This window comes from Plecotus auritus (assembly GCF_963455305.1).
Source record: "Plecotus auritus genome assembly, chromosome: 10".
Lineage (NCBI taxonomy): Eukaryota > Metazoa > Chordata > Mammalia > Chiroptera > Vespertilionidae > Plecotus > Plecotus auritus.
This window is the reverse complement of record NC_137785.1, coordinates 36909786-36926786: the sequence shown is the minus strand read 5'-3', so window position 1 is coordinate 36926786 and position 17001 is coordinate 36909786. Positions and strand designations below refer to the sequence as shown.

The 17001-nt window shown below is 45.1% G+C and overlaps 1 protein-coding gene across 1 annotated transcript in view; it reads right to left on the bottom strand.

Moving 5' to 3' along the window:
- The window catches only part of LOC308236002 (polycystin-1-like protein 2), a gene marked incomplete at its 3' end in the record, with an annotated part of 89127 nt that overhangs the window by 52901 nt on the left and 19225 nt on the right, over positions 1 to 17001 (bottom strand). Inside the window, 10 exon segments of the mRNA XM_080645218.1 lie at positions 3954 to 4147; positions 4714 to 4794; positions 4797 to 4935; positions 6181 to 6312; positions 7008 to 7134; positions 7777 to 7901; positions 8423 to 8605; positions 9128 to 9141; positions 11196 to 11582; positions 13657 to 13877. Coding sequence (XP_080501344.1) covers positions 3954 to 4147; positions 4714 to 4794; positions 4797 to 4935; positions 6181 to 6312; positions 7008 to 7134; positions 7777 to 7901; positions 8423 to 8605; positions 9128 to 9141; positions 11196 to 11582; positions 13657 to 13877 — 1603 coding nt within the window.

The window sequence follows — 17001 nt, the reverse complement described above, 5'->3', positions numbered from 1 at the left end:
GCCAGGCAATGGGCTAGGTGCTGAGAGGATATCCAGGGTGACCAATGCTAGGGACTTTCCTGCTTTTCAAACTGAACGTCTTAAGTTGGCCATCTTACACTGAACAGCAAAGGAAGACCAAGACTGGGGGAACTATGCTAGGAAAAGGGAAGGGCAAATATTTTATTCTAAGCTGGTGTCTCAGCACCAGGAAAGTATTCCCTAAACTTGACCCCCCTCCTTAGCTCTAGGCACCTGAAGCCCTTGTCCTGGGCTTCTCCTTAGAAGGGTCCCATTCTAGCTGTCCTTGGGCTGTGCCCCTCTACACAGGATGAGGCGTTGGGGCTAAGGAGACATTCCCACCACAGCACATACCACCCAGCTAGGACTAGGGCAAGGCCTTGGGTGACCCTGAGAATGAGTCCTCCCTAAATTTTGCTCTCCTGGTGCCTCACTTGACTTATCCTACCCTTTCACTTTTAAACTGAGGCTTGGGGACCTGGAACCTCAGAATTCCCTGCTTCTAGGGCCCGCATTGACCTATTCCTCAGGATCATGAGCCTGAGTAGGCGGGGAATGTGGGTGGAGCTTGGCACGCTGTCCCATGTGGTATGGGACAATGAGGTTGGGGACAGGGAGACAGGAATGGGCGAGGGCAGGGACCCAGCTGTGCTCTTAATGTATACTCTGCACTTAGAAGCAGGCCTTCCCTAAAGTCCTCGACCAGTTTGAATTCTCCCCCCAGGGCCATTTGGTGGATAAAGAGGATTTAATTCAATCCCACAACCCAGAACCACCCTTTCATTTCAGGGTCCACCACAAGGTGAAGGAAGGAGGAAGCAGGAAACACTGGCATGTGGAAAGTACTCTGCTCAATGCCTGGTAAGGAAGAATCTGCCATATCCCAAACATGTCCCCTTTTCCTTAAATGAGCCACCCAGCAAAGGCATGGCACCAGCTGTTCATTGATGGATTTCACATGGGTCTTAGTCCCTTGTGTTCTGTTGTTTTTTTCACTGTTTCCCAATTCTGGCCAGAGCATTTGGCATACAGCTGTGAGGCTTATGGGAACACTTGGCACACCCGGAAGGGGTGGGGCTAGTTTCAGAGAAGAAAGCCAAGCAGGTGCCAGTAACAAGACCATCTCAGTGCTGGGAGCCCTGGGACCAGATCTGATTTATGTCTAAGATCTTTGCCCTTCTGGGTTTTCACAAGACTTCCGGGGAGAGGAATAAAAAGCCGCTTTCTCAACCTTTTCTAGCATGAGGACCTCTTTGAAAATTTGAAATTAATCTGTGCATCCCCTTGCAACAGTAGTTGAGCCTTTAGTATGGCTCTCAGACCCCTTGCAATATTTCTGCCTTTACCCCGTGACAAGGTCTGTAGTCCATAGATTTGGAACCTTCTTTAGCTATTTAGAGGATTCATTGGTGGTTTTCCATGCAAACTTGATGATCCCATTTACTTATTTATGGTCCTCAATGACCTCGACATATCTGTATCTGTATTTATATATATCTATAATGAGCAGCAAGTACACAATATTGGGTACTTTTGGTCTGTGACACACTTTCACATATGACCTTTGTACATTCACATTCATGTATGTATGCGTTAGTAAGTGTATATATGTATTTTTTATTGATTTCAGAGAGGAAGGGAGAGGGAGAGAGAGATAGAAACATCAACGATGAGAGAGAATCATTGATCGGCTGCCTCCTACACGCCCCACACTGGGGATTGAACCTGAAACCCAGGCATGTGCCCTTGACCAGAATCGAACCTGAGACCCTTCATTCGGCAGGCTGACGCTCTATCCACAGAGCCAAACCAACTAGGGAAGTAAGTGTATATTTTTAATAACACAATAAGCACCCAAGCACCCACAACTCAAAAGCTAGGAACTTCCCAATAACTCACTTTTAGTGAAGTGGTCCTTTCCCAACCTGTTCTCATGCTTCTCCCCACCTACCCACCATGCTGAATTCCATGTTCATTGTCTCCTTGATTTCTATTTTATGTACAGTTTTGTCTTCTCTATATTCAGATTGGCTAACATAGCCATCTCTTTAATCTATGGAGCACTCACTGTATGCCAGACACCACACTAAGTACTTTATACCCCTAATCTCATCTAGGTTCCTGCCTCCAACTACAAGTATCTTTGTGCTCATTTCCAGATGGGAAAGCTCAAAGAGGTGGGGTGACTCATCCCAGGTCACCTTGCTAGAATTGATGAAGTGGGATTGGACCCAAGTCTGTCTAATGGTGGAGCCCTTGCTGCCAGCCCCTACACTTTCTGAGCCTCGGGCATCTGAGGGCAGCCTGCAGCGGGCACTCTGTGCCAGCAACATGGGGATCAAACAGCCTCTGGGAGCAAGGACTCTAGGAGGTCACAAAACAACCAGGCACTCTGTGCCAGCAACATGGGGATCAAACAGCCTCTGGGAGCAAGGACTCTAGGAGGTCACAAAACAACCAGGGTATTGTTCATAAGGAACAAAGGCCTGTGCTGCAAGTGGGGGGACCTGCTGTGCCTTGGACATCTCAGTGCCCCCTCATCTCTTCCTGGTGCTCTGGGAATTCCCCATGTGTGGCAGCTGGAAGCCAGGGCAGGAGTTGACATGGCAGCAGAAAAGGACCTGGAAGGAGCTCGCTCTGAGTCCCCTTCTGTGACTCTATTGCAACCTGACTTCTTACACTACTTGTAACTGGTGTCATTTGACATGCATGTGCCATAGGTTTCTTGTCTGTGTCCTCTGCTAAACTGAAAGCTCACTGGTTTTTCTCACCATTATATCCCCACTAGTTGGCCGGGCACATGGTTACTATTTGTAGAATAAATGAAATAAGGCATTTATGGTCTTATAGGTGGAGACAGATGTGTGATAAATTTGAGCTAGAAATGGAGGCTGCTGTTCTTGGGGAAAGTATGAAGTGCTGTGGAAATCCAACAGAGGGAGACTCAGACATCTGAGAAGCTCCTTGAAGAAGGTGGCAGTGAAGTGGGAGATTGAAAGATGAATAGGTACTGTAGGTAAGAAGGGCATTCCAGGGAAGAGAACAGTATATACAATAGCATAAAAGGGGGAAGAGGGATACTGATACCACAGCAATGGCTTCTGATGGCATCAAAGTCAATATCTGCTACCAGCACACTTGCCTCCTTGGGAGCAGAGCTGAACTGACCCGAGACAGGGATTTAATTGCAGTTAATAGAGCCACGTGCCACCCAGGGGCTTAGTGAGACTGGCCTGGGCTCCGGAGAAACAGTGCCTCATATCACTAAGGCTTATTCTCTGGAGGCAGACAGACCTGAGTTTGAGTCCTAGCTCTTCTACCTACTAGGTGAGAGATTTGGGGCTAGTTAATTGAATTTTCTGAGCTTTTGTTTTACCATCTATAGAATGTGAATACCAACTATTTTAGAGGGTTATTGTGAAGATTTGATGTGGTAACACAAGAAAGCATGGAACACAGCACCATGGCATAGAATAAAGGACTCCTTGGACATGACACTGGCCTCTTTCCGCAACCAAGTCAGCAGGGCTTCCCAGCCATTTGTCCATTCGGTCAGTGGTCATTTGTTCCTAACAGTGAGCAAAGCACATTGTACCTGTCTCGTGTGACTCCCAGTGCACTGAGGGTACAGACATCGTTCAGTGATCTGAGAGGATGTGAACTACTACTCTGCTTAGTCCATGGAGGAGACAGGCCTGTGTGCTTTGAGTGTTCACAGTAGGAAATCTGAGCTAACCAGGGCATTGAGAAGTTTCTGGAGGAAGTAACATTTCAGGTGGAATGTGACGGAGGAGTTAACTTCACTGAATGGGGGTTCAGGGCGCGTTCCCAGGCACACATGCAAAGGACCCAAGGAGGGACTGATGGTATACCAGAGGCACTAAAACAGGACCCTAAAGGAGCAGGACACACCCCACAAAGCTGTTCTGTCTTCTTCACTTCCTCCTCCTTACCTGGCACCCAGAATTGTCCCAAGTTTCCTGGGTCTCATCCCAAAACACACAATGGGAAAGGAAGGTGGTGATGCCAACTGTGAGGTCTCTGCCAGGGGTCAGCTCCAGGTCAGACTTGGGGATCACAGTCAGATAGTAGACACATTCTCCAAAGTGCAGGTCCTCTGGGCTCAGGATCCATGTGGACAGCCCATCTGCAGGAAATGGGGCTTAGGGTCAGCCTGAAGCCTTGTGGAGACGTGGCTACATCGTAGAAAAGGGGGACTGAGGTAATTTGCCAGGAAAGCTGACCCTGATGGTCTCCCCAATGTGCTAGCAGTACCCTCTCCTTCTGAGACCAGGAGCTTAAATGAGGCACTCCCAGTTAGTGTGCAGAGCATGGCTGTCAAGTCAAATAGACGAGGGTTCAAATTCTGACTCTGTCCTTCTTGGATATGTGACTTTGGACCAGTTGCTTAACCTCTCTGCTCTTACCTGGAAAGTGGAGATTTCAATAGCCCCTATTCCTGAGGATTGTGAGGATTGCAATGAGGTCAGTTCTGTGGTGCTTGTCAGCTTTTTCAGGGCAGATAGTAAGTGCTCACCTAATATTGCTGAATAATAACAATAATAATAATAATACCAACAACAAAAATAAGCACTTAATGTAGCAAGTGTTTTTTTCTTTTTCTTTTTTCCCCTTTGGCTTCTGATGCTCAAGTTTTGAGCTGGTCACACTCCCAAGAAGCAGCTTGAGAAACTGGTCTGATGATGTGACTACCTGGAGCAGCCACTGGTGGAAGGTGAGTTTTGGCATCATAGCTGGTCTTGTTGGGGTGGTAGCCATAGCCCAGGCTGAGTATAGTGGGATGTCAGGTCTCCAGTGCAGCTGGATCCCCAAAACTGCGCCCCCTGAAGTCAAATTCACCCGCAGAGCTTCAGGATTGGTCAGATTCAACACGGTTGGCTCACTATGTCCTTCTGAAAGCCGAGGCAGCAGGGTCTGTCATCAGAAACAACCAAATCAGGGGTGAGCCAGGGTGGGAATGCCAATGAGCATCAGGGCTGATGGGCAGAGCTGGACAAGGCAAGCACTGGGGGAACTGAAATCCACTCTGCTTTGCTTGTTCAATTAGTTTCCTAGAGCTGCTATAACAAATGACCACAAACTTGGTAGCTTAAGACAACACAGATTTGTTATCTTCTAGTTCTGGAGGCCAGAAGTCCAAAATCCATTTCACAGAGCTAATGTTGGCAGGGCTGGTTCCTTCCAGAGGCTCTCCAGGAGAATCCACTTCTTTGCCTTTTCCCACTTCTGCAGGCTGCCTACACCCCTTGACTAATAACTCCTTCCACCCATCACCTGCCTTCTTGCTTCTGTAATCAAATTGCCTTTTCTTCTTCTGTAATCATCTTTTCCTCTGCCTCCCTTTTATAAGGACCTGTGATAACATTGGGCCCATCCAGATAATCCAGGATCATCTCAAGATCTTTAACTTAAGTCATATCTGCAAAAGTCCCTTTCGCTATGTTAGGTGACATATTCACAGGCTCAGGGATGAGAACATGGACATCTTGGGTTCTTTATTCAGCTTACCATGGTCATGAAGCTGTGCACCCCAGCTCAGAGCTGCTTCTGCACAGAAAGAGGAGACTTTTTCTAATTTACACGAAGGTACCCTGTGAACTAGAGGTAGTGTTGGTGAAAGTGTCAATCAAGTTAGGAGCACAGGCCGTAGAGACAGAGAGGTCTGCCCTATAGCAGCTCTAGGACCTCCAACCAATCAACAAACCACTCTGAACCTCAGTTTCTTGTCATCAATAGAACACGTGACCTCCTGGTTCATGGGTCAACACTCAACCAATGAGCCACACCGGCCAGGCTGGGTAAGGATCACTTTTTTTTTTTTTTTAAATATATTTTATTGATTTTTTACAGAGAGGAAGGAAGAGGGATAGAGAGTTAGAAACATCGATGAGAGAGAAACATCGATCAGCTGCCTCTTGCACACCTCCTACTGGGGATGTGCCCGCAACCAAGTTACCTGCCCTTGACCAGAATCGAACCTGGGACCTTTCAGTCCGCAGGCCGACGCTCTATCCACTGAGCCAAACCGGTTTTGGCAGGGTAAGGATCACTTTTAATGATTTCCTCTCTAATATATTTTTTCCATAGCCAACCAACTTTTAGTCCTAACCAAGTTGAAAAAGGCAGAAGTACCACCTTGACAGCACCCCGAACGTCTACGTTGATATTCTCTGACAGATTCTTCATGGGTATGAGCTGTCCACTAGGGCTGGTCAGAGAGAGGCCCCCAACAGTTCCGCTGACATCAAAGTGACTTTGGGCTGGGAAAGGGCTTTTTGGGAAACTCATCATCTGGAACCAAGAACAAAGAGTGTTGGCCCAGGCCCCCAAAGGCTGGAAGGTGATAAGATCCTTATGGGAATTATGAGGTATCCTAAGATGGGATGGACAAGGGGCCCTCACCCTTAGGGGCATATGGGGTCCCTGCCTTTACCTGCTGCTGGTTTTCCTGGTGTGTGTCTACCCTTCAGGGCTGTAGACTCAGAAAGCTGGGCCTAGACAACCCCACCAGATTTGCTATAGCTGAACAGTTACTACACTGTACAACAATCTGAGCCTTTCTTCTGGCAAAGCTAACAAGCCTCTGAGAGAAAGAAGTTGGTTCACTTTCAATGGGGCTCAAGGAGCAAAGAGTCAGGTACATACCAATTTGGGAATGGAAAGAGCCCTGGTTTGCCATTTCCTAGTTATGGAATGAAGTCAGAAGAGCTCCATTTCCAATGACTAATTGAACCAAGGCTGCTGGAGAAATTCCAGAACACAGAGGGAAAAGTTGGATTTGGGAATCAGAAGGCCTGGGTCTGAATCCCAGCTCTACCACTTTGCTCATGGCCTTGGGCAAGTCATTGAATCTCATCTGTAAAATGGGCATCATAATACTGGGTAATTGACAGGGCTGTGATCAAGCAACATAACTGAGCAGATGTTGTGAAAGTGTTTTGCAAACTGTAAAGGGCTGTTCCCAAGAAGGTTATTACTGATGTTACCCGTATGTCCACAGGCTCCTGACTGTCCTGCATGAAGCCAAGGGAGGAGGCAGCAGGCAGGGTGAAGGTTGCAGAGTTGGCAGCAGCAATGTGCACAGAGGAGTCTTGCCAGCTCCGGGACTGAATTCTGGCCATAAGGTGAGAGCAGAGGTACCGGGAGAGAGGAGAGAGCCTGTGTCAGAGGAAGAGCTGTAGTCTCTTGCACTACAGGGAGGCCTGCGTTACCATCAGAATAGGCTGCTCTGTTTCAATCCCCTTATATTGTTCTGCGTGTTTGTGTCAGTAGCAGCAGCATAAAAGGCAGCTAATACCCCTGCACTGGGTTGGAGGCTCCATGAGGACAGGGCTTTAGCCAGCTTCGTTTACTGCTGTAACCCCAATGCCTAAAGCAGTGTCTGGAACATGCTAGTGGTCAATACATACTTTGTTGAATGGATAAGTGAGCTGTGATGTGGACATTTCTCCAGGCTTATCTTCCCTATCCACTTGACTTCTGATGTTATGTGCTCCAAGCCCCATCTTTATAGCCTTTGACCTTGTATGTGATCAGGATATTGCTATGGGAAACTGTTCTGGGATCCAAGAGGACAACCCAACACCGGGAGCATCTCTCAGTGAGAAGCCCTTCCCACTTCTAGGTCCCGTCACTTCTCCCACTTCCAAGGCTGGTCTCCTAGGCTCTGCCTGCCACACGGTCTTGGGATGTGGGTGTGGAATGAGCCAGGTCACGGGATGGGCTTTCTTGGGGACCTACAGTGTAGTTGGTTACCTATTGGTGTACACAAAGATGGAGGGGGTGGCCAGTGTGGCTGGAAGGCCCCTGGGCAGTCTCCCCAGCAGGAGGGCATCCTGTACACCCTCCACAACTTTGAGCAGCTGAGGCACTGTGGCCGCCTGGAAAAGAAAGCAGGACTGTGTGGAAAGGAGAGAGAGAGGAGAGATGGAGGAGAGGGAGGGGAGAGAGAGGAGAGAGAAAGGAGAGAGACCTGTTTCCATATGCCACATTTGGTTACTGTCACCAGGCTAGTGTGGGACCTTCAGCAGGGACTGAGAGAGGGTGGAGGAGTGAGTCAGAGACCGTGATGGGACGCCATTAATTGAGGGAACAAAGAGTAAGCACTTATAAAGCTTCTAACACTTGACTTATATGAACCCTTTTCATCTTTAGACAACTAACTCTGTGTGGGAGGTGCGTGTAAGCAACAGAGGCAGAATTCGACGTCAGTCTACCTCTTTCCAGAGCCTGCTCTTGGCCCGCTATACCATACTGCCTCCCAGAAGTTATGGTCTCTGGAACCTTTCTTTTAGCCTCAGTTTCCTCGTCTTCAAGATGTGGTGAAAGATCCACCTAGAAAAGCTGGTGTGAGCTGGGCATGTGGTAGGTGTGAGGTCTGCATCTGGGCTGGGACACCTACTTGGCTGCCATTGGCCTCCGAAGGCTCTTCTAGTTTGTCCCTCAGGGAAGCTTCTAACACGCTGCCCACAGCCTCAAACAGGACCCTGGTGGCTGCCTGGCGCCTCTGGTCCTCAGGACGGGCCTTGGCACTCACTGCCAACAGGGCCTCACTGGCATGCTGCAGAGCCCAGGTGGCCTCCCGCTAATGAGAAAAGAGAGGCAGATTTAATCTCAGTGTTAACTGAAGATGAAATATCACAGCCCTGTAAGAAGCAAGCCTATTTTCTGATATACATATTAAAAGAAATAAATTTGCCTCTGAGCACTGCCTTGGTTGCATCCCAACAATTTGGGTAGGTTGTATTGTCATTATCACTTAGAAATATATTTAAGTTTCTCTTGTGATTTTTTTTCTTTTACCCATTAATATTTTTTTAGAAGTGTGATTTTAATTTCCAAGATGGCTAAAAGATATGTATGTATCATAGATATCTTATTATTGATTTATAACACAAACAGAGAGCATGCTTTGTTTAATTTCAATCCATCTGGGTCTCTCTTCAAGCAGAAGACATATCGGTGATTCCTAGTGTTCTGAAAAACCAGAACCAAAACAAACAAACAAAAAAACCCCAGAGTACTTGGATATCTTTTTCTTGTGAGGTTAAGAATTTTAAAAAATACTCACATTCTTTTCCTCAACATTTGTTCCAGATGGTTCTTAGAGACTGGAAGGAGCTGTGAACACAGTGGGAACAGGTGTCAGACTTTGGTGGTATTGATAAAGTTGCCAAAGGACAAAGTCACAAGGTATGCTGAAGATCCCAGGGAATCTGCCTGTCTTTGGAAATGGCTTAGGGAACATAGCAAACATTCAGGTCATAGGGAAATGGTCAAAAGCAAACCATTATGTTTACCAGTGGACTAAAGACACCTCTTTGGTAGTAAAGAAAGAGGCATGTGGCCTGCTGAAGGAGAGGTGGCACCTAGCCCTGGAGCAGAGGGGCCCAGTCCGGGGCCTTCAGAGGCCAGAGAAGCTCTTACAGAGATAGTTGCAAATATGTGCTGGCCCTGAGACCAAGGCCAGCCAGGACTGGGCCAGCCCCTCCAAGTGAGAGCCTTCCTGTCCTACCTGTTCCCTTGCCTTCCTCCTCATCCCCTTCATCACTGGAGTCATCCAAGTCTATTTTTCTTGTGGGGAGAAGATTGCTTACCATCTAAGACAGAGGTGGGGAACCTTTTTTGCTGCCATTGGATATTTATAACATTATTTGTGGGCCATACAAAATTATCAACTTAAAAATTAGCCTGCTGCCCTAGCTGGTTTGACTCACTGGATAGAGTAACAGCTCATGAATTGAAGGGTCCCAGGTTTGATTCCGGTCAAACATGAGCAGTGTGATGGTTTTTATAAGGGCACGTACCTGGGTTCCAGGCTTGATACCCAGTCCCAGTCAGGGTGCATGCAGGAGGCAACTAATCAATGTGTCTCTCTCACATAGATGTTTCTCTCTCTCTGTTCCTCTCCCTCCCTTCCACTCTCTCTAAGAATCAATGGAAAAATATCATTGGGCAAGGATTAACAACAACAACAACAACAACAAAATTAGCCTGCTATCTTTGGTCAAACATTTAATTAGCTCACCCCTAATGCCTTGGCAGGGCCAGACCAAATGATTTTGCGGACCTTATATGGCCAGCGGGCTGGGTATTCCCTAGCCCTGATCTAAGAGTAAGCCATAAAGTCACAGGGCATGCTGAAATTTTATCTCTTATCCCCTGAGTAACTTTTATAGGAGACAAAAATTAATTTGCATTTGAATTATAGTCTATATATTATGTATAGTTACCATCATCATTTCATTTCATTTTGGCTTCTTCCTGTTCCAAACTGGACTTTTGTTATCTGGCAAAGTTCCTATGTTTTTCTTCTTGAATCTATTGTCCTTTCTGTCATCTCTTTTGCCAAATCCTTTACTGACAGCATGGTAGGCCTACACCTGCATAGTATCACCCTCTATTTTGCACACCTCTGAGACTGAGGGCAGAGGATGCTGTAGGCAGGGTCCTGGGTGAGCTGGAGACTCTGGAACCTCATCACATTCCTGCCTGCTAACCTTACTACATTGCCCTCAAGGACTCTGTTCTTTTTATATTAAATGCAAATATATGTGTGGTCTCCTCCCCTGGCTGGTGCCAGCTAGTCTGTCCCCCAACCAGTCAGTTGCCCTGTCTCTATTCCAGTAAGAATTATGACACTTCTCTTGTCCCTCTCTCTTCTCTTCCCACTCTTCAGTTTTTACCTCTCTTGCCCCTAAGGGCATAGGCTGCAGTTTCCCAGACACACTATTTTCTAGAAATTATGGAAGAAATTGGAATACTCCTGCTCTTCCCCAATGGTTTTCTCAATGAGGGTGATTTTGTTCCCCAGGGGACAGTTGGCTTTGTCTGGAGATGTTTTTGGTTGCCAAGACTTGGGAGGCTGGTGCTGCTGGCATCTAAGGGTAGAAGCCAGAGATGCTACTAAATATCCTATAATGCAAAGAACAGCCTCCACAACAAAGAATGATCCAGTCCAAAATGTCAGAAGTGCCAAAGTTGATAACCGCTGTGACAATACACTCCATGAGGACAGATAATATCTGTCTCTGTCTTATTTTGTGACTCAGGTTGGATGCTCTTAACCATGTTTGTGTCCAGGACACCCTGGAAACTGGCTGACAGGAGCCTGGATTCTAAGTTAGGAAGGGAAGAGGAGGGAAATTTGGAAGAGAGCTACCAATCCCAAGTACCTTCAAGAGGAACTACCACATGGTAAATCCCAGATGGCCTCCCAAGGCTCTCTTCCTCATGGGAGAAGGATGCATTGAGTCCTGCTACCTCAAAGGTCAGCTCTTCTGGGATGCCATGAGCCACTGAGATGTTGACCAGTAGATCCTGTCCAAGCTCCAAGTGGTCAGAAGCCCAGGAGGCCTGTAGCCCTGGCAGAGGTTTCATGAAGTGGACTGTGATGTTTGTGGAGGGTGCAGAGGTGGTGGTGTTGCTGGTGGCTCGGATCTCCAGGTGGTGCATCCCTGGGCCCATCTCCTGCTGGGCTGCTCTGTCCAGGGTGAGGTTGTAGGGGAGCAGGGCCCGCTGTGTGGTGGACTCTGATAGCACAGTGTAAGTCACCTCCATTTCTGGGTGGGGCAAGAAACATTTAGGAATGTGGTAACAACCATGTAGTTGATTATACTAAGATAGTTCAGACTCAAGCTCTGAAGTGAGATTCTGGGAATCGACATGGATAACAGCATCTAATCTATTCTAATTGGTACAGTACCCATGGATATAGCTATAAAGACAAAAGTAAGGATATACCCTGCCCCTGAATACTAACAGTGATTATCTCTGAGTATTGGATTCATGAGTTTTGGGTCCTCTCTGCTCATTTGTATATTATAATTTATTTATACTATGCATGTGTTACCTAAAAACTTGAAAGTTTGTAATAAAAGTATTAGATTATTTGTTGACATATTTTTGTAGGGAGGAAGGCTAAAAAGGGAAGGCTAAGGGTATAGCTGATATATATGCATTAGGGTTAGTCTCAAGTCTTGTTTCAGGAAGGAGCAGGTGAAGCCATTTCCTTCTACTCCCACAGCTAACTGCCAGAAAGCCTGTCCACAGAACTCAGCTTGCTGACATCGCGATGGTGCTCCCTTACAGGTTGGGGCTGGTTGTCCTTACTGAATGCTAAATATTGTGGTTGACTCTTAAAATAGGATATAAACCAACAAGTTAGGATTCTTTCCAAAAGAAATTAGGCTAGTGCAGGGGTGGGCAAACTTTTTGACTCGAGGGCCACAATGGGTTCTTAAACTGGACCGGAGGGCCGGAACAAAAGCATGGATGGAGTGTTTGTGTGAACTAATATAAATTCAAAGTAAAGGAGCGGAGGGGAGAGCAAGAAAACCGGATAGAACAGCCGGATCCGGCCCGCGGGCAGTAGTTTGCCCAAGGCTGGTAGTGTGTTTCTTGTTTGAGTGATGATGATGATAATGATAAAGATGACGATGACGACGATGATGATGATGTAAGCCCTCGAGAGCAGCAATCCTGACTTTCAGGTTTACTGCTGCCTTTCCCGTACCTGGCAAAGAGTATGCTCTCAGTTATATTTGTAGAATGAATAAATACATGAAGGATTATTTTAAGCTTCTCCAGTTACACACAGCCACCATCTTTAGCCAACAAACACACCACACAGAAAGGAGTCCCAAGGACAAGTACTGTATGTAAAGCTTGGTTAGAGTTCCTATAAGTCACTGCTCTGAATGAGGCTTCAGGTAGTGTGAAGTCACGTGAGGTCATGCCCTCACCTCTACAGCTCTGTGCTGCACAGTTTACATTAACAAGCCTCTATCTAGATCTCAAATTGGACCTGTGCCTTGAGGAAAGAGCTGGCTTGGGTGAGGATGGATTTTAGTTGGGAGGATCTCTACTGAGAGAAGGGGTGGTTTTCAAAATATTTAACACTGAAACTTGCAATTTGAATTGGTGTTCTGATAAATCAGAATGGATACTGTGACCAATCAGAATGGGTACTGTGGCCAATCAGAATAGATTAGATGCTGTTATCAGTCACAATGAACACTGTGACCAATCAGAATGGACACTTTGACTAATCAGAATGGACATGATTAGAATGGCCTCTGTGACCAATCAGAAAAGAAACTGTGACCAATGAGAATGGACACCAGTCACAACAACTGCTATGGCTGTAGCAGTGTGTGCAGCCGAATATGAGCCCTGACTTGGGACAACATAATTGGACCAAATTGGTCAATGCTGGCTGCATTGAGATGGGCTTGGGCCCAGTTGGAACCACTCCCAGTCCTATTTAAATACCCCCAGCAAGGAGTGTCTTATAAGTTCAATTCTTGAGATGGGACTATGGGCATGCAAAGAAGGACCTTCGGAAAGCTGGAAGCTCTCACTAGCTTAATAGCCTGAGACTTTGAACCTTTGATTCTGAACCCTTCCTCCATTTCTTCATCTGTAAAATGGAGATAATAATAGTATACTGGGTGGGCCAGTATATGTAAAATACTTAGATCAGTTCCTAGCACACATGAGGTGCTAAACAAATGAATAATTAAATAAATAACTGATAAGTGATTGCTGTTAGTATTTATTAAAGCCTGGGAGTTGGATAGATAAATTTGGGGGATATCAAGATTGCCTTGACCTTGACCATTTCTGCAGACTCACCTTCATCGAGCTCCACCTGAATCCACATAGTATCCCCGAAGACAACCTGGCAGAGAGGGCTGGCTCCTGATTTGGACAGGCCAGAGCACCCAGTCACACTGAGTCTCTTCATCTTGTCTGGAATTGTCACTTGCTTCTGAGTTGTCACATGCCACTCACTAGTTGTGCACTCAGCAAACACAGTGAATTCCCCAGGGGATGTGAATTGGTGGATCACTTTGCTAGACAAACTGCCGGAAACAGAAACGTTACCAGAGTTGGGAATGTGCAAACACATGCATTCACACATGTGTGCACAACTGCAGTCACCCGCCCCACACCTTTTCTGCACTGCCAAGATAAACAGGTGAAGAAAAAGATGCTACAAACCAAGCTCTCAGTGCTTGCAAAGGTGACAAGGAGACATCCTGGAGCAAGTGAGAGTGGAAGAAATAGCACTGACCAACCAGGGAGTTGAATATTTGGCTACAAGTCAGTTTTCTGCCATTTATTCCTTCTGTGGCTCACATAAATCTCTTTTCTGGGTCTTCTTGCTTCATCTGTAAAATACTGTGCCCTAGCCTACCTTTCTGAGCCTTATTTCCCCCATCTGTGAAATGGGGTCAGATTCCAAACATATCAAAATTATGGGTTAGTTTTGCTTCTCATTTTCCCAAGGGGATTAATTAAAAATCTCAAAGATCGTCTGCAAAGATGCACATGACCTCCTCTCCTGACCATCTCCCTATCTTCTGTCACACTCCTCTAATTGTATGTTCACTGAGACCGCCTTTTCAATTTCTGGAATATGCCACCTCTTGCTCATCTCAAGGCCTGCAAGTGCACTGGTCTTTGCTCACACTCCTGTTCTTCCGCTGGTTCTCAGTTTAAACATCACTTCCTCAGGGAAGCCTTCCTTAGGTTCACTTTACTGCCGTGGCTTTGCTGCTTCTCCTAAGTGATACTCACGCCTTGTGTGTGTGCTTATTCCCTGTCATTCTTCCTTGCTAGGCTGTTAGCACAGTGTCTGTCTAGCTCTCTGTTATACACCTGGCACCTAGCACATAGTTAGTGCTTGAGAAATTGTTGACAAATGGGTATATTTGTGAAAAAGCTTAGAAAACAGTAACCTGATTCTTGGTGCCAGCCAAAATGGAGTAAGCCCAGCATAGCATACTTCCTCTATTGATCACAACTAAATACCTGGACAGAACTAAAAAAGAAACTGCCTGAGGACTCAAGAGTAAAAAAACAAACAGAAATAGCAGTCAGATTGGCGTTTCTCCCATGAAGATGGGAGTTCCCTGTTTTGTGTCTTTTTAAAAAAATCTCCTTTATCTCTTGGCTTTGTCCCCAGAGTAGTAGCCTGAGTCATGGAACTGCACAGTGAGTGAATAAAACAAAAACCCCAAAAGAAATCCCCTCTGTTTAGACAGAGAACCAAGAAAAGGGATCCAGTCAGTGAGCCTGAGAATACAGAGGAAATACCATTTTTGTTTTGTGCTGTTTCTCTTTTATTTTCTTCTCCTAGCCCTTCACCAGGCTCTGCTCTCTTGAAGCTACACACACCATGTGGGGTGATGCAGACATCTAAATCCCACTAAAAAATTCATAGCAGAATAGAGACCACAGAAGAAAAAGTCTGTGAACCTGATGACAGAGCAAGAGAAATCCAATCTGAAGAACAGAGAGGAAAAAGATTAAAATTTTAAAATGAACAGAGCATCAATAATCTGTGTAATAATATAAAAATGGAAAACGTGTCATTTGAGCACCACTGAGAAGGGAGATTGGTGTAGAAAATGTATTTGAAGAAATAATAACTGAAAATTTCCCAAATGTGGCAAAACACATAGAGATTCAAAAAGCGCTGTGATTCCCTAAAAGGGAAAAACAAAACGAAATTCATTAAAACCATACCCAGACCTAGGTGGCTTGGCTCAGTGGATAGAGTGTCAGCCTGCGGACTGAAGGATCCTGGGTTTGATTCCAGTCAAGGGCACATGCTTGGGTTGCAGGCTTGATCCCCAGTAGGGGACGTGCAGGAGGCAGCCAATCAATGATTCTCGTCATTGATGTTTCTATTTCTCTTTCCCTCTCCCTTCCTCTCTGAAATCAATAAAGATATATTTTTAAAAGAATAAAAATAAAACCATACCCACACACATAATAACCAAACTTCTTAAAATAAAAAATCTTAAAATCAGCGTGAACATTACATATGGAAAAACTGATGATTTAAATGACTATAGCTTTCTCCTCAGAAACCATGGAGGTCAGAAGACAGTGAACAATATCTTTAGAGTGTTGAAAGAAAAGAATTGTCAACACATAATTCTATATCCAGCAAAAATATCTTCCAGGAATTAAAGCAAAATAAAGATATTCTCAGCAGTAAAGAAACGCTCTAAGAATTTGTTGCTCTAGGAAATTGACTTAAAAGAAATGGTGAAGGAAAAATATCTTCAGTTGAGGATTAACAACAACAACAACAACAACAAAAAGTTTTTCCAGTTGAAGGGAAATTATACCAGGGAAACTTGGGACTTCAGGAAAGAAGGGAGAGCACAAGGAATGGCCATCTTGGTAACTGCATAGACTTTTTTCCTCCTAAGTTCTTTAAAATATGTATGTTTGTTGAAAGGGGTTTCAATGTATGTAGATGTCCTACATATGACAATTATAATGTAAACTTAGGCAGGCAAATGGACCTATATACTTGAAGTGGTATAATAGTAACTCTAAGTAGACTGTGAAAGGTTAGACATGTATCCAGAAATTCCCAAAGTATCTACTAAAAAATGTAATACAAAGAGATATAACAGAAAACAAAACAAAAACACACAAACAACCAGTAGTTAAGTTAAAATGGAATACTAAAAATATTCAGTAATCAAAAAGCAGTCAAGAAAGGAGAGGAACCAGGGGTGGGGAATAAACAGAGGGGGCAAACAGAAAACAAATACCAAAATAATATATCTAAATTCAACTAAATCAATAATTACATTAATTGTAATTGCTCTAAACATACCATATGGGATATTAAAAAACCAAGATTCAGCCATATATTGTCTATAAGAAACCCACTATAAATATAATGATATAGATAGGTTAAAAAAAATAAAAGGATGGAAGAAAGATCTACCAGCCAACACTAATCAGAAGAATGCTGCAGTGGGCATTGTTAATATCAGATAATGCAGATTTTAGAACAAGAAAATGCTAACTCTTTGTGGATATGTGAAGGATGGTTTTGAATAGCAAAATCCAGCCAGTTTTTCAGTGATCTGTCTGGGAAAAGTAATTTGTTAAGTTTTTTAAACTCTGGTACCAACTGAAATTGTCCAGGACTAAAAACAGAGAAAT